The sequence below is a fragment of the Alligator sinensis genome, unplaced genomic scaffold (genome assembly GCF_000455745.1).
Source record: "Alligator sinensis unplaced genomic scaffold, ASM45574v1 scaffold872_2, whole genome shotgun sequence".
Taxonomy (NCBI): Eukaryota; Metazoa; Chordata; order Crocodylia; family Alligatoridae; genus Alligator; species Alligator sinensis.
Window position 1 is genome coordinate 13,943 of NW_005842132.1, and position 20,808 is coordinate 34,750.

Sequence of the window (20,808 nt, forward strand, 5' to 3'; positions counted from 1 at the left end):
CCTTGCACGTGGCCCAGGTAAGTGCATTCAGCAATTTTGATCTCTCTCTTCAAGTCAAGCCCTCCGCTTGCCTCCTTTCGAGCAGGGCTCTGTGCATCTGAAGGCCTGTCTCCCTGGTAAACGCATTGGACCAGAGGGTCTCAAACATGCCCTCCAATTCCATGCAGGTTAACTCCTTCATCAGCATTAGGGGTGGGCTAATTAGCATGGCAGTGCCCACCGGCTTCCCCCAAGCTATCTGGGCCACCCTGTGTCTGGTTCAGGAGGCGGCTGGTGCAGCCCATTTGAGTGTGCTACTGGCTGGCATAGTCAATGGGTGCATCTACACATTCATTAACGCGCCTTAAATACTGTGCATTTAGTTGAGTACTTGCTTAATAAAGTACTAACTAAATGTGCAGTAACTAGAGTTACTGAGCAGTAGTGCCGGCACACAGGGGGTTTTTTGTGATGCTTACTGCACATTAGCCTAATAACACTGCTCAGTAAGCTATTAGCACAGTTTTTAACCGCCATACTGCTGCACAGTGTTATTAGACTAATGCACAGTAAGTGTCTCATGTAGACACACCCCGTGTATTGTGTCCATGTGGTTTCAGTGGTCATGCCCATGCTCTACCACCAGCCTGGCTCAAAGCCAACATAAGACCAGGGACCCAGGGGTCTCTGGGTAAGCAGCAGGAGCTGGGAGTCTAGGGGAAGCCCAAGGTTTGCTTGAACCATATACTGAGTGGGCAGGAGGTGAGCAAGAACCCGTGAGATGCCAGGTCTCATCCTGAAGGAGATGCTGAGCTGGGACAGCAGCCAGCCTGAATCCACATGGGGGCTGGCATGTCTCAGGCCCCATCAAAAGGTTTCACCCCCAAGGTGCCTGGGGGTTTCCTGAAAGGAATAGGGGAATCTGACTCCCTTGGAAGGACTCAGGGATACGGCCAGACCTTCCCCCTCAGATGGGTGGGAGTCTCTCTAACCAGAGGGACAGGAGGGGCACAGAGCCTCTGCCCCCCAGCTGGGCAACCCAGGAGTGGCTCAGGCCCCCTCCACGCTCATCTCCGCTCCTGCTTGTTGCAGCTGCAGTGAGATGGTCTGTGCCTCAAGGACCATTCAAAGGAGAGGTCTTACTGCACGAAAGCTCAGGTGAGACAGGCAAAATCCTTCCCCCAGACAGCACTGTGGGGGGCAGAGTCCCCAGGGATCACGGTGCCCCTGAGTCAGAAGAGAAGAGTCCAAGTACAGCCCTCTTGCCATGAGAAAATGCAAGCAGCCTGCAGACCCTTAGGGCCATCTCCCCGCTCCCCTCCACAAGCCTATGCCTTATTGCCCTCTGCTGTCTGCAAACACACCCTACCCACGGGCCACGGCTCAGGCAGGCACGAGGGCGAAGACGCTGCTGAGGCTGGAGAGCATCCAACCCATGCTGAAGCAGGGCAGAGGCACGGCTCCCTGCCCCACTTTCCCACTGGTAGCTCAATGGACGGGATGAGAGTGTAGCCCCCAGGGGCTGAGCCGCTCTTGGGGGAGCTGGGCTGGATCCTGAGCAGGAAACCACCCACTCATGAAGAAAGGTCACCGGCCCAGGGCCCAAGCACCCACCTGATAGACCACTTTGGTCCCTAGAGGCTGCACCAAGAGGGAAACAGAGATCTGCTCCCTCCTGCTCATGTGTTCAGAGGACAAGGCCCCGCTCCTTTGGTGCAGACGAAAGCTAGCTGCCTGCAGCAAGGAGCCTGATGCCAGTCTCCTGTACCCTGAGCCCAGCCCTGGGCCCTGCTCAGCAGGGGCAGGCTGGCAGCTGCTTGGAAAAGTTTACCACAATCAGAGCTGCTCCAAACAGCTGTTTGCCCCCCTCCAACCTCTTCTCCCCCCGCAGTCCCCGTTCCCAACATCCCTGGCCACACGCTCCATCTGAGTGGCAGAGTTTCCCAGCAACCGGCACACAGGGACTTGTGCTCAGTGCTATTAACCGAGGGCCAGGCACACGGACAGCTGCTCACGAATCTCATTTATTTAGACAATCCTTTTAAGTGATAAAACAACAGCAGACGGGAGATAAGCAGCAGAGATTAAGCCGGGTTGGGTTGGGTTGGGAAGGTTTGTTCGATTTTGCCCTCTAGTGGGATGAAAGCGAAGGGCGGAGGAAGGCAGCGAGGCGAAGTCGGAGGATTCCATCTTGCTGAATCCGAGCTGAACTGGCAACTGTTTTCACCCCGATAAAAGCAGACGCAAGACCCTGAAAGACGGCACTGGTTTGATGATGGCAATGGATCTCAAAGACGACAGGTAAGGAGGGAGGTAGAAGACTATGAAGCAGGTTTTCAAAGGATTGCAAGAGGAGCACTAGCAAGCCCTAGCATCTTAGAGAATAAGAGAGACAACAACTGTCCCTCCAAATTACTTCTTCAAATTCCCCTTCTATCCAGCCACCTAAATCCCTGTCGTGTTAAAGCAAAAGAGCCTTAGTTTGGGTCCAGCATCATAAGAACTGAGGGGGATTTACACTGCCATTCAGCTCCAGTGTTATGTACCTGTCACTTCTAGGCACAAATTAGGATCACTGCACAGGCATCAGATAAGTGTGCATCTGATAAGAGGCAATCTAAGAAGCCGCTGCAGACCCATGCATCAAACTCAGATACTTCTGTCTGTGCCTCAGGAAACAGCACATTGCCTGCTCTAGACACGCCAACAGGGAAGGTTGCAGTAATGGGGGCTAATGTATTTCTGCAGTGAAGCCCTATGGGAAAAGCAAGACCTTCCTGGGAGATTATGACTCATTCTCTTGCCTCTTCGGACCAGGAGGATGTGGGCTGAGCTGGGGGATTTCAGTTCAGTGTTTTGGATTCCCCATGAGTGTCTCATCCCTCATGGCAGGCATGTTTATGGCATGTGTATAAAGATACGGATGATGAAGAAGCTATATTTAAAATACTGCACAACTGGCCAGCTCTCTTCAGCTTTCAAAGGTTAGTGATGACACCACATATTTAAATACACTGGAATTAAAGGAAGGCCTAACCCAGAACCAGACCCGAGCTTTGCTCCTTCCTCCCCTCTCTAGCTGAAATCCTCCTCCATGTGCGTGGCTCAGCTGAACATGGCTTTGAGAAGACTCTGGCAACACTGGAGGCTTCAAGTCATTGCTAGGATCACATGGAGAGACTGACATCCATTTGATCCAGGACTGGATTAGCAGAGTTGGGTGGGGGAGGATGCTGATGGTGACTGAGGTGCATGGGCACGGGTGGATGTGGCAGCGGGAAGTGGGGTGCCACATGCTAATGTCCCACCTGAGTGCCAGCCCACACCAGGGGATTAAGGGGAATGGAAGAGAAGGGAAATGGTAAGTGAGCTAACAGGACAGCCTGGCAGTGGTGCCTGTGGGGTGGAGCTGTTATCCGAAGGGGCCAGGCCAGCCTGCTCAGAGGTTCCTCAAGCTGAAGGGAAGTGCTAAATGGGCTCAGTAGAAGCGGCCCGTGGGGAGGCGAGGCAGGCAGAAGTAGGCACTGGGAAAGAGGCTCAGGTTGATGGGGTTGCCGTCCAAGCGGATGTCCTCCAGCGCCCGGCGGATGTGGGTGAGGTCCTGGCTGTCACAGAACGTGTCCTGGTGCATGGTCTGGATGTTGTTATTCTAGCCAGAAAGACAGAGCACATCTGAGTGGGGTGGTTGGGAGGGGAGGACATTCATGCATTAATTGCCCCAGGCCAGGAAGAGGTGATTAGGTTTGGGCTCCTACTAGCTTTGAGCTCATGGGGGCTTGTGGATGCACCCTTTATCCATGGAGCTTCCACGCCAGCAGGACAGTGGGTCCTTTGGCACTGAGGTCTCACTAGATTAGCAAGGGTGGAGCACAGGTCAGGGCAAGAGAACCTGGCAGAAGGAGGTATGTGCAGGGAGCTCAGGATATAACCCGTGGGAGAGGGCACAATAGAAACTAGATCTGTGCCAGGGGATCAAGCCTGGACTGACAGGACATCAGGACTGGACTGATACCATGGAGAGGGTCTTCCTAACCCCTGTGTGCACCACACCTGCTGTGGCTTCAAGGATAGGGAAGTAAATGTAAGGTCAAAAAGTGACTGTCTGGAACTAGACTGGGAGAAGCCTTCTTGCCTGACTTGGTCTTTGCCTCACCTGGAGGTGTAGGGATCGCAGGCTCTCAGGCAGGGGTGCTGGGATATAGTCCAGCTCATTATCAGACAAGTGGAGGAACTGCAGCTTCTTCAGCTCCTGCAGGAACAAGTACAAGTCTTTCAGTCTCTGCCTGCCCCATTCAGCGCATGGCATGACTGCAGCAAGGCTCCATGAAAAGAGGGGCACAACCAGCCTCTTTGCTGAATGCAGCCTCCTGCTCTCCTGTCTGCACTGCACACACGCATGCAGCCTGCTAGGACAGCAGGGATTGGGCTGCTCCAGCCCCAGCCCCAGCCCTAGCTGCAGCCAGACTCCACGGAGAACACCTGTCCTCTTCCTCTGTGCAGCAGGTCTGGAGCCAGAACCAGACAGGCCTACACAGGGCATGGACTGACCAAGAAACCAGCTCATTTGGGGTTTGAAAGCAGGGGCCCAAAAACTAGGGCTGCCTTTCAGGACCTCTCCTGCAGCAGCCACTGGGCACAAACTCACCCTGAAGGCTTCAGGCCTGAGCCCGGAGCTCTGGATCCTGTTGAACCGGGCGTCCAGCCGGATGATACTGCTGGGCAGGTCAGGCAGCACTGTCAGCCTGTTCTCAGGGAGGATGAGCTCCTGCAGGCTGGTCAGCTGGCGGAAGGAGCCCTCCTCCACCGAGGAGATGTAGTTACTTGTCAGGTCTATTCTCTTCAGCTTCTCTAGTGGAGTAGGGGGAAAGAAAGGTGGGGATCAGTGAGAACCAAACAGCTCCACCCCAGCAAACCTCTTCAACCCTCCCCAGGCTCCGGGATCTTGGATAATGAGCAACAGTTAGCGGCTAGGCCTGCCCATAGCATTTCAGGGAACAGGAACAGGAGCCAGCTCCTCAGTGGGAGTGAATGGGCAGAGTGCCACAAGAGAGCTTGACCCATCCCATCGCTAGAGGGGACCTGGAAGAAAACTAACCCGAGACATAGTTGTTGCAACCCTTCAGGGACAAGCAGTCCCGTCTGTCTTGGTGGAAGTGGGCTGCATTTGGCTCTAGCCTCTAAAATTCTGGGTGAGAGCAGAGAATCAGAGACTATGAGAAAAGCAGGGCTGGAAAGTACCTCCAGAGCTCAAACATGAGTCAAGCAGGGTGCTGGGTCTCACACCAGACTGGACAGGGAGGCAGGATGTGTGGCTGATGTGGCTGGGGCTTGTCCGCACAGCGCTTAGGGTTGAAGACAGCTCTGGTTTCAGGAAGCCTGGCTTCCACCGGGGCCAGGGGAAGCAGCCTCTGCCCACGCCAGCAATTGGATTCGATGGCCAGTGAGACAATCGGAGCTCCTTGCCATGGCAGGGCCAATAGACTAATGGAGGTAGTCAAACCTGACCAGGGAGGGTGCAGCGTCAGGCTGGAAGTGACTCAGAACAAACCTGGAACAGGAGCTAGGGTGACAGCCTCCCCAGAGACACCTGAGCAGTAAAGTCCAGTTCCCACTGGCCCACATCCTCCCTCCCTCCCTCCAGGCCCTGTGCCTGCCTGAAGGGCAAGCACATGTCCCCCATGGTGGGCTGAACATACTCAGCCCAGCAAAATCCCTGGCTCTGATCTGGCCGATGCTGTTGAAGCGGGCATAGAGGTACATGGTCTCCAGTGGCAGAGCAGGGATGTGCTCCAGGCCAGCGTCGTCGCAGTACACGGAGGTGCCGATGCACACGCACACCAGGCAGGTGGACAGGCCTGGGGCAGGGAAAGGGGGGAGATCTGTCAGAAGCCAAAAGCAGGAAAGAAGAATCAAGTACATCCTCAGCCAGGCCCATGTGGCTGTTTCTTTACTGGCCTAGCTGCCCGGGAGGCAACAGGGCTGAACTGCTTAGCACCAGAAGAGGCCATGGTCTGGCATCCAACGTGCTGGGTCAGGAGCAGAAGGGGACGTTCTCAAGAGAACGTGGTACCTTCCCAAGACTCGCTCTTGATCATGAACCTTTCAGACCAAGCTGGCCTGGAAGCCCAGCCCTGGAGCCAACCCCCAGCACATTGGGGCGACCAAAACCTCCTTGCCTGACCTTGTGAGGTCCTGGGAAACATCCCTGCCAACTTCCCAATGAGAATGGGAAGAAGACCCAGCCCCAGGGACCCCATGGCAGGCTTCACACTGGGCTCAGGGTGGGGTAGGAGAGGTCTTTGCAGTTCTCTGGGCAGTGTTTCTCTAGAGCTCAGACTCCACAAGTCTCAGGGCTCTTATTTAATGAGCTCCTGGGGAATATGGTAGGCACAAGCCTCTTTCAAATGAACCGGGGCTGGCTTTGCCTGTTATGCCGATACGCAGAAGTCTTTATTCTCCAGGGCCGCTGGCCCTATATCTCTCTCCAGCCCTGAATTCAAAGGAAGCAAGCCAGCAACATCTAATCAAGAGGGAGGCCACACACAACCAGCCCAAGAAGATGCTTACAAATTAATCAACTCAGGCCAAATCTCTCCTTGGGGGTGGCAGATCTGCCAAGGAGACACCAGCATGTTACACCAGGGATTTATTTAGCCCTTTGACATTAGAAGAAATAAAACAAAAGGAAACAGTTTGCATCAAGCAAACATCTGACACCGCTCCATCTGGAACTAGAAGGCACCGGGTGAGTGTGGTGGCAGGAGCAGCAGGATGACAAGATTTCTAGCGCCAATTAAAACTCTGTTGGGTCCCCCCCTCCATTGTCTCCCCCCAGAGCATGGGAAAGATTCAGCATCCATTAGCAGGGGGGAGTTCAAAGCAGAAAGGCAACAATTTCCCTTTGCCTAGTACTTAATTTGTCCCGGTTCCGAGCGACAGAAAATGAATAAAGATATTTATCCCTCGCTACAGGATTTTAATTGTCACTAATCTAATTGCTACTCTGTCCGACTGGTGCAGTGTCTCTGCTCATTAACGCGTTGCTGCTTTGCTGGCGTTTGGTGCAGTTCTTGTTGTTTCCGGGTGCTTCCTCTCTCAAGCCTTCCCACCTGCTGCTTGAGGAGGGAGAAGCCTGCCGAATGGAGCTAATATGGAGCTCGCTCTGTTTCCTGCGGAGGAGAGCATTGAACAGTCTTGCTCTCCCCTCTTTCAGATCCCACATTCCCTCTATCCCAGGCCGCCCAGGGGTAACTCAGAACTTCCTGCTCTGAACTACGAAAGGGGCATCTCCATCCCTCTGATCTCCAGAGTTTCCTCTCCCCCAGCGGGGCGAGCAGTGCCAATGACAGAAACCAGAATCTCTCTTCTGTTGTACACAGGAAGATGATTTCTCTGCACATCTCTCACCCTTGGTATTCCCAACTGAGAGGAGCCTTTTTCAGTGTGTAATTCAAGGGTGGAACTCATTGCCACTAGATGTGGTGGAAGCTGACAGCTTTACCAGAGTCAAAAAGGGACCGCACAAATTCTTGGAGAAAAGGGACGTCTGTAGCTATTGAGCATGGGAGTGAGGGCATGGCCTCTGAATCAGAACTTCCTAGACCCTAAATGCTGGAGACTGCAAGAGAGAGAAAAACAGTGGGAAAAAACCTTAGGTCACTCTCTTTCAGCATCGGCTCTCTGCCCCTGTGCAACACAGGAGATTGGGCAATTTGGTCTGACTCAGTAAATGATTGTTCTTATGTTCCTTCCACCCCACCAGCACCAGGGACATATCCGGCACCATATCTGGGATCCAAAACCCCTGTGTTGACCCTGTGCCCTGTGCAACAAGATGCTGTGGGCTGGCGTCTCACTCACCCTGTTCAGTTATGAACCCGAGCAGCCCTGGCCCGACAGGCTTTGCTGTGGTGGACATGGGGAGCTCTTTCCTTGGTGTAGCAGTTGGCACAGCTCTGGTGCTTGGCATGCCTTCGGGGGTCTTGGCTGGAGGAGCCAACGTTCCAACCTCAATCTGCAAATACAGGGTAGGGGTCATTGTGGTGCTGAGCTCACATGGCAGACTGCCATAGCTTTCCCCACCCAGCAGCTTCTCCCTTTCCTCTCCGGAGCACATCTCCACAAAGGGAGATGCTGGGATGGGTACGTGGATAGCTTGGGAGGCTACCAGGGAACCCACTTCAAGGATGAGCTGGGATTATTTCATCAACCTGAGGGAAATATGCACCCCCTTCCCTTGGAAAGCACCTAATCCCTTTAGGTTCCTCTAAGGACCCCAGAGATGCTCCATAGACAGATTTAATGACCTGGAGGGCTCCTGGGTTCTCTCAGTGGTAACACAGCAAACCTCGATGCAGCAGCAATAGCAATCATGTGTTACACCTATATGACATCTTTCCTTTCTAAGGATCCCATGCTGCCTTGCAGGCCATGAGCCAAATTTAGAAGCAATGCATATGGGCTGGGAGAAGGTTCTGGGTTGTTAATAGCTGGGAAAGCAGGATGTCTAGCCAGGTCTTGGAAAGGAGTTTTCCTGAGTCCAGGCTGAGTCCATATGCAACAGGAGCCTGGGAGATAGTGCACAAAGCCCCAGATTTGACTAGCACTTGGCCCCACTGATCAGATTAGGCCAACCCTAAACTTTTATCTTGCTGGGATCCTATGACTCCAGCTGACTTCCTGCCCCTCGGGCGGGGAGCTGGACTCAGTGATCTTCCGAGGTCCCTTCCAGCCCTAATGTCTATGAAATCTATGAAACCCCCCCGCCAGTGAGAGCAGAACCAGGCCCCACAGAGGCTTGGTGGCACCCCCAACTGAAATGCACCTGCACCCCGGGCTCTGGTGCTCTGCTGACTTTGCTGTACCTTTGGGGCCAAATCACCATAGTCGTACAGCTCATCATAGTTGCTCAAGTCAATGATGTCCCCATAGTTGTTCAGGCTGAGATCGTAGTTGTCCAAGTTAAGGCTCTCATAGATGGTGAGGTCAGTGCTGGGCTTCTCTGTCTTCTTCCCTTCTCCAAGCGGAACAGCCAAAGCCAGAGCTGCCAGCGCCAGGGTGATCATCCCCAGCAACACCGCACTCGGCATCCTGTGCCTGGGAAGGGGAAGGGAAGCAATGAAGCATTTGCATCTCTGTCAATCTGACCAGCTCAGATCTCTGCTCCACCATTTACAGGGCTGGGGCTGTGAGCTCCAGGCCACATGTCCTCAGTGCATAGCACAGTGACCTCCCTCCTGCAGACTCCTGCTATAGCCAGGTGACATGGGCCTCTGAGGCTGCAGGATTATGGTGCCCTGGGTAGATAGTGTGGGGATCCCAGGGAGTGGGTTTGCAGGCCAGGACTTGGGGGACTGACACAGCTACTGAGGATGGGGTCTAGGGACAAGGAGACTAGTGCAGCAGAAGGGGGAACAGGTCACATTTGAGGTGTGCTCTATTGGGAAGAAAGCATAGTGCAAGTGGGGCCTGAGAATATGCCAGCAGCATTATAGGTGCATGTCGGGAATGGCCCTGGGTCTTGCTTTGGAGAATGATAACTAAATACACCCTGATATCTTGTGAATGAGACTCTAGGAAATCCCCTCTCCCCACAAGAATCGAGGCAGGACAAGCAGCCCTGCTTCCCCAGGGCAGGTTTGCAAGTGTTCAGTCCTCTGTGCATGCATTTTCCAGGAGGGCTCTGTTCCCACACAGAGCCCCAGGCCCAGCAGCTCTCATTGCCATGGCAATGGACCAGGCGTTCAAAGCTGCCCAGCGCCCGCTGTGTACCCAACGCCCTGCAAGCCTCGGCCTGGCTGTGGGGGCTGAGCTGTCTGGAAAACCAGCTTAGGTGGCACTATTGGATGTCTCTGTTCTTCACATTGCCTCCATTGGCTGGCAGCTGGTTACACCCACGCTCCAAACCTTCCCTCCAGCTCCTGCTGCTTTCCGAGACTTGCTGACCTTGTCCTTCGAAGCACTTCGAAGCAGACCGCCTCTGCAGCGGTAGGAGGAAGCCAGGGTTTTCCTGCCGCAGAGAATAAATGGGCTTGGCCTCTGGCCCTGAGGGGATTAGGTCGGTCCTTCTCTTTTCAGGTTGTTTCATGCTCGAGTTCCCCGCTGGGTGGCAGAGACCCCAGATGCTGTGCTAGCCTCCCCTCTGGCTCAGAGCACTCGGGCATGCAGCCAGCAGGCTGAGCGGGTGGCACAGGCCACAGAGATATGCCAGAAAGGAGAGCTGGGGACACGAAGAGTTTTTTGCTCTGGCCTGAACTCCCCCACTGCAGAATGGGAACAGGGCACAATGCCAGCACAAGTGGTAGCAGTGATGGTCATAACACCATGCAGGTGCTAGTCTGTACATTAGCCACGAGTCTTGGAGCTGCACGGGTGGCACTACACAGAGAAGGAAGCCCAGACAGGAGAAGGGCCGTGCCCAGAGCCTCTCACGATAGCCTCCTGCAGCTAGGAAGAAACCCAGGAGTCCTGTCCTACTTTCTCCTGCCCTGCCAGTCCCTCCCAGAAGTGGCCAGATTGTCCAGAGAGGGACCCTCCGCTCCAGTGGTCAGTGTCACAGATTGGTGCAAGTTCCTCATAGTCCATCCCTAGGGAGGGTCATATTGGGCACCTCCTGAGCCCCTGCCCCTGGCTCCGTGGCAGGACCAGAGTTTTCCTCAGCTGGAAACTACTCCTTGGCTAGCCTAGGAGGGACAGCCACAGTCACCAGCTGTGGGGTTTCTGCAGCCTGAGACCTCAAGCTGTCTTCTCCTCATGGCAGTGTCCATTAGAGAGGCTGGCTTATTCCCTACTGGTTTAAGAGCACGTGTGCACTGTGGTACATTGTGTAGCCTGCGGTGTGCATACATCTGTAGAGCTACACCTTAGTGGAGATCTGTGTCCAGGCAACCAGGGGGGTATGTGCATGTTTTTGCATGTGTGTGTATGCAGAGGATGTGTCCACGCACGAAGCGAGGGGTTAATCCATGCTGCCTGTCTGTCTTCCCCTGAAAGCACATAGTTGAAGCAATGTTTTCAGTTAGGTGAACAGTTGCCATTGCTGCACACACAAGTGCCCATCAGCCTGCTCAGCTGCCCGATTTGCACATGTGACCCGTGGGACCCCTGGATTGGAACCCGTGTGGGGAGACGGTCAGGGAAGTGACCCCCTACCTCCTGGAGGAGCCGTTTTGGGGGAAAGATCACAACAGTTGGTGAGACTCTAGAGACAGCAAGACGCCTACGGCAACGGGTCTCCTCACTGCCCGCTCTGAGGGCAAGGATGCCATCCAGCCTCACCGGGATCCCTTTGCAAGTGGATTCATTTCATTCAGAAGCGACTCGTGCCTGGAGAACGTCCACAGGATGATTCAAAGCACTCGGCCCATCTGTGTGTGTACACAAGGCAGCGGGCATGCACGCACACACACGCAAACACACCCCTACGAAAGCATCCATCCCCAGACACATGCGCATACACACACTCCTACACCTCACACCCACGTATGCGCCAGCGCGTGGACGCACTCCCAGCCCATGCTCTCCAGCACACGCATACATACCTTCGCCCCGGCGTCCCTTGCACGCATGCACGCCCCGCCCCACACAGCTCTTCAGTCTATAGAAGACAGCACTGAATTCAACAATAGCTTGAAGTGGCGGTCCTTAATCTTTGCTGCTTTCCCACTGATCAAACCCAGCATTAAGAGAGTAATAAAAAGCCTTTGAAATGCACACTAGAGGCAGACCTCATGCATTCTGCATCAGCGCAGTCCCTGGGTAGCCCTCACCCCCACAGCTCATCTGAACTGCACTTGAAAGCCCCTGAGCTCAGCTTGTTAATGAACAAGGGAGAGAGAAAGAAAGGCACAAGTCGCAGACATACCCTTGCTCCTTCCTGTCTGCCTAGGAGAGGCCGAACCTCCCTTCTCCTGATGTGCTGGAGCTGAAAGGGCTCTGGAGGTTTTAATGAGGGGCCTGGGAGGGCAGGGCTGGCGGAGGGGCGAGAGCCAGCACAGCCAATCAGGGACATAACTATCCCGGGGGCCACCTGCCCCGCTTCCCCTCCCCCATGGTGACCCTTCTCTTGCCCCCGCAGAGGCCAGCCATGCCCGATTACAGCTTTTCCCTGGGAGGCCTGGCTGAGAGCCGCTTTCCTTTCCTCGCCTGGACTCTACAGCAGCTTGCACATCACCTCCAAGGGGAGGCGAAGGGGGCATCACGGCAAGGGGGCAAGCGCCAGGTCCTCGGTACTGAGCCCCACATAATCCATTGGTCCAAACACACCTGCCGTCTAAGCCAGCGGCAGTTTTGCAGGCTCAGCTTTTTGGCCCTTTGCAGAAATGTTGCCCGGGGCTCCCCTGGAGCTAAGACACAGGTGTAGTGCGCAAGGCCCCTTCAGCCTCCCCATGGGGAAGCCCCCTGGCATTTGATGTTCCTGCAAGAGGGCAGCAGTGGAGCCTCACAAGTAAAAGTGCATGCCTGGTGCGCACGGCCTGTGAAACTCCTGGCTCTGGGGTAGGATTTCTTTCTCCAAAAGGCTACATCACTCAGTCTGACTGAGGTCCTCAGACCCTAAAAGCCACACAGACTATGCATAGAGGGTCTGGGGCTCCTCCCTGTTTGCTCCCAGCCACTGGGTTGACCTGAAGGCAGCTACAAGCGGCGAACAAGATGCTTCACGGAGACAACTTTGGCCGGGATGTGCTGAGCTGCCTCGCAGCAGTCAGCGAGAGAGGAGGAAATGCCCATCTGATGTTCCCCCTTGCTGGGAGGCGTTTTGAACTGTCCCCATCCAGGATCTGACGCAGATTGAACCTGGGAGGGAGCAGGGAAGCCTGCCCTCGGGAGGCAGGATCTGCCTGGTCCGGGACCAGCTGGATGAAGCCACGCCAGGCTGGTGCCAGCTCCGTGATCTTAGCTGGGTGGGCACCACCTGATGTTCAGCGCTGGGCCTTGCTTGATGGGGTGCCGCAGCTGGGAGCTCGCTGGCTTTGTTCTGGTCGCTCTCACGGCCAGGACGGGCCCACAGCCCAGCAGCCAGATGGCTGTTTAAATTCAACTCCTCATCAAAACTGCCTCTCTGTAGCCAAAACTCCAGCTGGAAGCGGCCGCCCCCACCTCCCCCATCCCCGTGCCCCTCCCGGGAGAGCTTAGTGCTGCTTGCACCTCTGCAGCGCCGTTGCTTTGGAAACCTGCTTTGCAAACCTTCCTCCCCCCTCACCCTGCAAAGAAAACAGGAGAACAGGGCTGGCATCAGAGCTGTGCCCCTCTGTATGGGATAGGAGCCTCAAAGGACTTCGCCCGTTCCAGGGCTGTGAAGGGCACATTGCAGGGACCGGCTGTCGGTTGGGCGCTGGCAACCTCCGCATCGGCACCAGATGACAGAGGTTTCCTGGCTTCTCCTTAACCAGAGAAGCCATGACCCCATGTGTGAGAGGTTAGCTCCGATCCCTCTTCCCTTCAGATGACGCCCAAGGGATGCACCCTGTGCTGGGGAAAAGTCTGAGATTTCCCCTAATATTTCATGTGAAGCGAACCTGCGGCAGAGGCCGGGCAGGGAAGAGGAACGTGCCCTCAGGAGTTGGGATCTGACTGCCCTGGCACCAGCTGGTGCCACCCAGGTGCCTTCCCCCTCTCTGAAATGAGGAGAGTGGCACTGATCTCCTTGATGACGGGCCATGAGAGGGGCTAGGAAACTGCAGGGGAACCACGCTGAAAGGCAGGCCAGGCTCCCTGCCCCAGGTCAAGGCTTGGGCATCCAGCGCACCTTGTCCCACTCTTATTTTGCTTTCATGCCACTCACACCATCCCTGGGTGAAAGGCTCTTGCTGGCTGCAGCTGTCATCCCTGCCAGGCTGTGCCACGGGCTGCACAGAGAGGGGAGGCATGAAGTGCAAAGGCTGTCCTCGGTGCCATGACCTGGAGCACCTCCACACCTGCCATTCATGCCGATCCCTCAGTGCCACCCTCACTGGCCTGGCAGAGCCCCGGGAGCCCGTGCCCTGCAGCCTTCACCCAGCACTGGCTTCATGCTCCCTGGAGCAGTAGGGGCTGGCATGCCGAACCTGTAGCCAGAGGGTGACCCTGCCACTTCACGCTGCCTAATCCTGCCCTCCCCGTGGGAGGGAGCACCTCAGTTGCACCCCTGAGCTGAGCAGAGGCTGGTGTGATGCAGCGGCATGAGGAAGAAACAGCTCTGATAGGGGTGGAGGGGGATGAAGAAAACAGGAACGTAGGTGGGAAGAGGCTGCCTGCAGTAGAGGCTCCAGTCCCCGCTATCCCAGGCACATGTAGGAATTGTATTGCTGCTGAGTGAATTCTTCCACCCGGCTCCATCAGGAAGGGAAGAGGTGAGGGGGGAAGAAGGGGGCGGAAATCCTGGAAAAATCTGCCCTCTAAGGCAGCCGTGGCACACTGCCCTGTCTCTGCAAGGCACGGCAGGGAGCATGGACCTGCACTAAGCCTCTTTAAGCCTCTCATTAAAAGGCTCTCGGGCCGTGGTGATGGAGGCGAAGTGGCAGCCCAGAGAGGAGTGTTCCAGCTGACTCAGTGCATCTGCTGCTTTGAAGGACCTGACTGCTGGCCAGGGGCCAAGCGGGAGAGCTTTGCCCACTTCCTCGGTGGTGATGAGGCAGAGTTGGTTCCTGGAGATGGGGGAGAGAAACTCTGCTCACAGGCAGGAGGGAGGCCAGAGGCAGAGGCTTGCCCACCAGGGCTGAATGGGGAGAACTGGGGAAGTGCTCTGTGGAGTGCATGATGGGGGCAGAGGTGGGTGTCCTGCCCTGTAGCCCTGATCAGAAGTTGGAATAAGTTAAATATAATTTTTTGCAAAAAAAAAAAAAAAAAAAGTGGAATGCCTAGTGCCTGCCAGTTGGGACCACTGCAAGACAAAGAGCTGGCATGGGCAGAAAGCCACAGAAGTAGGGGCATGTTGTGATGTAGTAGAGGCCCAGGGGGAGATGGAGCTGAATTCAGATCTGCAAGAACTCTGCCAGACCACTCACCATTGTCTGAAAAAGGAGGTTCGCCCTGAAGTCCCTACACAGTGACAGCCACCCGCCACCCCAGAGGTGCCTGTATTTCAGTGGTGAGCGAAAATGCATGGAAGACCTCAGCCCTGCAAGACAGGCTGGCAGGAATGATCCACATTGGTGCTTCCACAGGTATGGCCAGGACTGTGGATTGTAAGATGCTTTCATACAGGTAGTGATTAAACCTCCCCTCTATACAGTCAGCCATTTCCCCATCTGATGACAGCCCCCGCCTTGCCTTGCCTCACTGCACTGATGCACAAACATCCCCTCCCCGCTAGGAATTTCTTTGATGTTGCTGCCCCTGTCATGCCCACATCCTCAGCCCTCACAAGAGCTAATTAGGAGATCTCTGGCATTCTCCTTGATCCCCACTAACACAGAACCACATCAAAGGTGGAGGAGCACAGGAGCTACCACCCCACTTTCTGCCTCTGGAGCTGCAAAAGGCTGCAGTTTGCAGGGAGAAGAAATTAATACCTCTGTGTTTCTTGTGTTAATATTCTGCAGGAGACAGGGCTGTCTCGTCTGGAGAGGCAGCAAGTTAACGCATACCCAGAGAGAATTTATGATTCATGCACCAGGCACGGTGGAAAATACTAAGACTTATCCTATAGCACCAGGCAAAAGAATAGGTGGCTCCCTGCACCCATGCTGTGTGCGCGCACACGCACTCTCCTGCCAACGTGCATATGTGACCAGAAACCTACACCTCGGCTCATGCGTTCACACCCACACCCCCGTGCCCCTGCCCACCAATTTGTGATTCATGCCTTGACGGCAGCACCGCATGAGATTTCCGTCTGCAGCAATGAGTTTGAGAATTCATTGCTGCCTACACCCATTCTGTCCGTGTGCACAAGCCCAGGCAGGCGCGTGCATCAAGCCAGACGCAGCCGCTCCTTCACAGAGGGCCACACTTATTTCTCAGCTCTCGCACGTACGGATATAGCCCCTCCATCCCGTACATCTTCCAGAGGCATTTGTGCACTAGCACGTGGACCTACACGCACAGAGAACCTCCGTCTCTTTAGGGACGCGCACACGCACAGATTCACGTGTGACTATGCACCACCTGCACACATTCACTACCCCCTTATAGCTTGTTCTGCTTCCTTGTGAGTATGCAAATTGATGGCAGCTCACCCCAATGTTCAGCACCTTTGTACTGCACACTTAATTGGTAAAAGTGACATGCTTCTAAAGTGCAGGTCATATCTGCCTCTTGCACTTAGGGTGTAGAGAGGATAACAGTCAACTACCGCTGCCAGCCAATAGCTACTCCTCTGGGTACCTGGCACAGAGGCTTCCTTGCTGAGCAAAGTGAATAGTTGAAGGCTGAAGCAGCTCTGGTGCTGGGTTCATGGCCTGCTTGATAACTCACGACCTTGTTTGCTGAGGGCTGATGAAAGCAGAAAAGATGGCTAAACCAGCTCTGATCCTTTGGGGGACTCCCCTACCCTGGGAAAGCCCCAACTCCTCATTTAAGGTCAAATTTCTCCACACTTCTTCTGGCAGAGAAGAAAAGAGAGCAGTTTCCACAAGGCAGTCGTGACACCGCTGTGATGAGCACTGACCACAGAAACCTTTCTCAGAACAAATAACTAACTAGTGAGCAGCTGGCAAGGGCCGGGACAACAAGCTCTGACCACACCTCCAGGTCTCTTTTAAAATCATTTTATTTTCACTGCTGTGGGAGAGGAGAAGTGAAAATACCACTGAGTTGAAATCAGTTGAGAGCTACAATATGTATATAGCTAGATATGTACAGTCTACCGGTATATATACACACACATATATATAAATATATACATAGGGCTTCTGGCTTTATGGCTGAAACCTGTCAAGCCTAATAAATGCTGTTGGCAGCGTTCGATCAGCGACCTGAAGCTTGCCATTTCCGCAGTGTTGGTAATACTTAGCTGAGGACGTGAGTGGATTACAACCTTCCCTCTCATGTTTGTCGGTGGCTCTTTGCTGGAGCTGGAGATTTTGAAGGAACCACAGGGCAGTGAAGACATTGCTTGATCAGTCCCATCGATTTTCAATGGGAGTCGAACATGCAGCTCTCGTGCGTGCTATTCCAAGTCTCCCTTTAAGAAGCTTCATTCCATTATTGGCGCCAAGGGGGGTAACTGCAGCTGTGGCAGCTTGTTTTGCTTTTTAAATACTTATTTAAACCTGATTTTTCCCCCCTTGACCCTTAAAAAGGAACCTCAACTGCCCTCGCACATGAGCACCCGAAATTAGGGCTTCAACCCCTCGACCTCTAAACCCAGAAACCCTATGCATGCAGTGGGTACTTATCAAAAAAGGGGGAGCACTACATGTAACATCTGTGGGGAGAATAAAAAAAGATGCTCTACCAGGAGAAGCTACGTAAAAAGGAAGAGAGAGGCAGCTGTGTTCAGTTCTATAAAGCACAGAGAAGGAAACATGGGTAGGAGAAGGGATGGGAAGGAGAGTGGGGTCAAGAAACCAGCTCCACGGGAACTCAGCAGAGAGCAGGGGTGTTACTCTGGGGTTACACCTATGTCATTCAGATCTGAATTTGGCCCCATATTCATAAAGATAAGGGCTAGCTTTCCCATTTGCATTCCTATTAGTAACACTGAGCATGCTTTCCTAGCCCTGGGCCTGGGGCAGCATGGCTCCTCCTTCGTTGGAGGATGTGCCCATGAGATATGGGGTATTTGGTCGATTATAGCCTGACCTGAATCCGCTGGCTTCAGAACAAGCTTTACAGAAGGGTTGGAGTGGGTGATTGATCCTGCCTGGAGCAGGGGGCTGGGCCAGATAACCTTGTGAGGTCCCTTCCAGCCCTGCTTTCCTACGGTCCTGTGATTCTAGGGGATGGGTCTTTCGGATGAAAAAGGGGGTGGCACATAATCTGTTGGCTACATAGTTCTATCTAGGCATTGTGCTGTGCATCTCCACAGTGGCATACTAGCTGAGAAAGAGAGACCAGAGGAGAACAGATGGATGGAGAAAGGGGGAAGGGAGGAGGCAGAGAGGGAGTGCCAGTGGAAGAGTCCTACCTCAGTCTGCAAAGCTGAGGCTGGAGGGAAAGCCCATGCACAGGGATGGAGAGACACTGATAGCAAGGGGCTGCATTGCCATGCCCCACTGGCAGTGATGCTGCTGCTGTCTCAGGAGACCCGGGGAACATGAGCCCCCTGCTCCCTCTAGCTGCTGGATGAAAGGCAGCCCCTGCATTGACAGACCCCACGGCACCCCCCACCACACTGCCTCAGCAGACTGGGGGATAGCCATCTGGTTTGCTTTTGGACAGCCTTACACGCTCAGACTCCACCATCCCACCCCCAAGAAACCAAGTGTTGAGACACCTCCGGGGAGAGCGAGGGTCTCTGCAAGATGAGCCTATAGTCCACCCCAATCTCACGAGCTGCTGGGGACCTAGGTGAACAGTTCTGACATGGAGCTGTGTTCATGGGGGTGTATCCGGCAGGTTTTACCCCTTCTGTGAACAGGGGAGACCCTGGCGCACACTGACCTGGAGCACACCAGGCTGCAGCCCCTCCATCGTGTCCTCAGGCACCTCCTCCTGAGGTTCTGGCTGCCCTTCTCCCAGCACCATTTCACTCCTCATCTGTGGCCCCACCAACGCCCAGGACCTCCTGATCAACCTCCCCCTGGCTCGGACCAAGCTTCCCATCTACCAGACCAGGAAGGAGGCTTTGGCTGGGAGAACCTGGGTGTCTGTGAGGCCATTCTCCTGCCACGTCCCCACAAACATCTCAACATTTTCACCAGGCAACATCCCTTAGTTCCTTGGACTTGTTCGAGAAGTAGTGGCACTGGCCAGCGCCTCTGCTTGGTGACACTCTTCATAACCCTCGTTAGCAACCTGTGACCTTCACTCTCATCCCTGTTTCCTTTTTTCTTGTCCCACAGAATCTGTAATGCCCACTCCCTTTGATCAAAGCAGGCCTATAGTTTGGGGGTGACCCTAGTATTCCCCCCCCCCCCAAATCCCTGTGTCATTCATAGGCCTAGATGAAAAGCACCTGTAAGTCCAGCCAACCTGCTACGAAGGTGGAAGATGAAGACGTGGGAAAGACCAATATGCCAGATCATCTGAAGTCCATGCAGCTACAATCTCCCCTAGATTCACAGGCCAGGCTTCAGGGCAGCTTTCTGCAAGAAGACTTCTCATATCCCCATGCAACTGGACTGCACCCAACGCGACTGGCACAGGAGACAGCAAAAGCACTGGGCCTGCTTGGCAACACGTGCTGGAAGACCGATCTGCGAATGCATGGAGGATGCTTGCCCCATAGGCACAGCAAATCAGCAGAGCCAGAGGGCTCTGAGTCAGGGAGGTGAGCACACAAAAAGGTGGAAACATGGATCAAGGCTGAGATGCCTGAAGCAACAGGGCTGTGGGAGAGGGTAAGCAGGCTATGATATATGAGTCGAGCGTGTGTCACCCAAGCAGCGTGCTGATCAAGGCGGGGACTGGGGGAGGAGAGGGGGAGGGAGAAGCATTGAAAGCATAAGCTCAGCGCAGAGCAACACAGCAAACTCGCATGGGAGAGAGTAACAAGAGGCTTCCTCCATCCACCGAGCTGCAGGGCAGGTGAGGCTTGGCACTAGGCTGCCTTAGTAGTACCCAGGGCCCAGCACAGGCCTCTGATAGACACCCACCCAGACAGCCCAGCCTTGGAGGCACTGCCATGCATCAAGGATAGCACCCCAGCATCGAAGGACTGGTTGCAAGGAGGGGAAGGAAACTTGGCTGGGACTTAAAGGGGAAGAGAGAACTGGTACCAGATTCTCACTGGTACCAGCCAGCACAGCTTCTGCAGTGAGCACTGCAGGGGAGCTGGCCCGTGAGCCAACCCGGAGACGGGCAGGGAATTGATAGAGTTGGCCAAGAGCTTTTCATGAAACTCAGAAGAGCCTGGGACAGCTTCTCCCATGGATGAGACTGCTTCAGAACTCTCCTCAACCCCTGCACGTCGTCTCCTGGTGGCAAGGTGCTCCGCGCAGTTTTCCCTCGCCCTTGCGAGCAGGCACATCTTCCCTGAGAATACGGCCTGTCCCAGGGCGTGACCTCTTCTTTGTGCCCCGCTCCCCTCTGCAGTGGGCAGCTGGCGGGAGCAAGCCTGCCAATCGTTCTCAGCCTCCGCGGGACTGAATTCAGGTGGACCTTTCTGACAAGGCCACTGAGATACCCACAAATGCACCTGGCCTCATCCTAACCTGCCACGGCGCTGCCTCTGAGCGAGAAAAATGGCTCAAGCTAGAGCCATCCCCAGGGAACAAATGGGATGAAGGTGCGGGGCCACACTGAAATAGGAACAAGATGGATCTCTGGGAAACCTAGGCCGCCCTCCCAAACCAAGCCCCTCTGACCACTGGGTGTCACTGTCGTGCTTCAGGAATGGGAGGGAGGAAGTATTTGTCTGCTTGCAAAAAGGCGGTGTTTGAAGATCCAGATGTGGACCAGCTTCTTGTGCCTGTTCCTCTCCCCACCTCCACCTGACAGCTCTACTGATGCAAAATCCAAGGCATTCCAGCTTCTGCACTCTCCACCCCTCAGCCCCAGCCCCTGGAGCTGATGCTGTTGTTGGTGGGGGGGTGAGACGCTGTAGTGCAGCGATTCTGGGCCAGCCTCAGCTTGGCAGCGATTTTGGGCCAATGCCTGGAAGCCCTGTTACATACACCTGTCCCATGGGCCAGTCTAGTCTAGCTCCATTCAGGCCCTCACTCTCCTGCAAGCTCTCAAACTCCTCTGGGCACCTGGGCTTAAGGTTTCTTGGTGCTCACAGTCACAAAAGCACTGCAGAATCAA

General features: G+C 54.7%; 1 protein-coding gene across 1 annotated transcript; it reads right to left on the bottom strand.

The window, feature by feature from the left end:
- Window positions 1–3,198: 3,198 nt before the first annotated feature.
- OPTC (opticin) lies at window positions 3,199–11,914 on the bottom strand. The gene is made up of 7 exons (XM_006025024.2): window positions 11,843–11,914; window positions 8,844–9,075; window positions 7,840–7,993; window positions 5,676–5,834; window positions 4,625–4,827; window positions 4,133–4,228; window positions 3,199–3,628 (listed from the first exon to the last, which is right to left on the bottom strand). The coding sequence occupies exons 2-7, from the start codon at window positions 9,066–9,068 to the stop codon at window positions 3,458–3,460; spliced, it is 1,008 nt and encodes a 335-aa protein (XP_006025086.1). The 5' UTR covers window positions 9,069–9,075; window positions 11,843–11,914; the 3' UTR covers window positions 3,199–3,457.
- Between the last annotated feature and the right edge of the window lie 8,894 nt (window positions 11,915–20,808).

What these genes read in the sequence shown, in the direction of transcription:
- OPTC (XM_006025024.2), bottom strand. Translation starts at nt 9,068, where the DNA reads ATGCCGAGTGCGGTGTTGCTGGGGATGATCACCCTGGCGCTGGCAGCT. An exon ending in CAGGGATTTTGCTGGGCTGA is followed by an intron (nt 4,828 to 5,675) that starts GTATGTTCAGCC and finishes CTACTCCACTAG; the next exon opens with AGAAGCTGAAGAGAATAGAC. An exon ending in TCAGGCCTGAAGCCTTCAGG is followed by an intron (nt 4,229 to 4,624) that starts GTGAGTTTGTGC and finishes TTGTTCCTGCAG; the next exon opens with GAGCTGAAGAAGCTGCAGTT.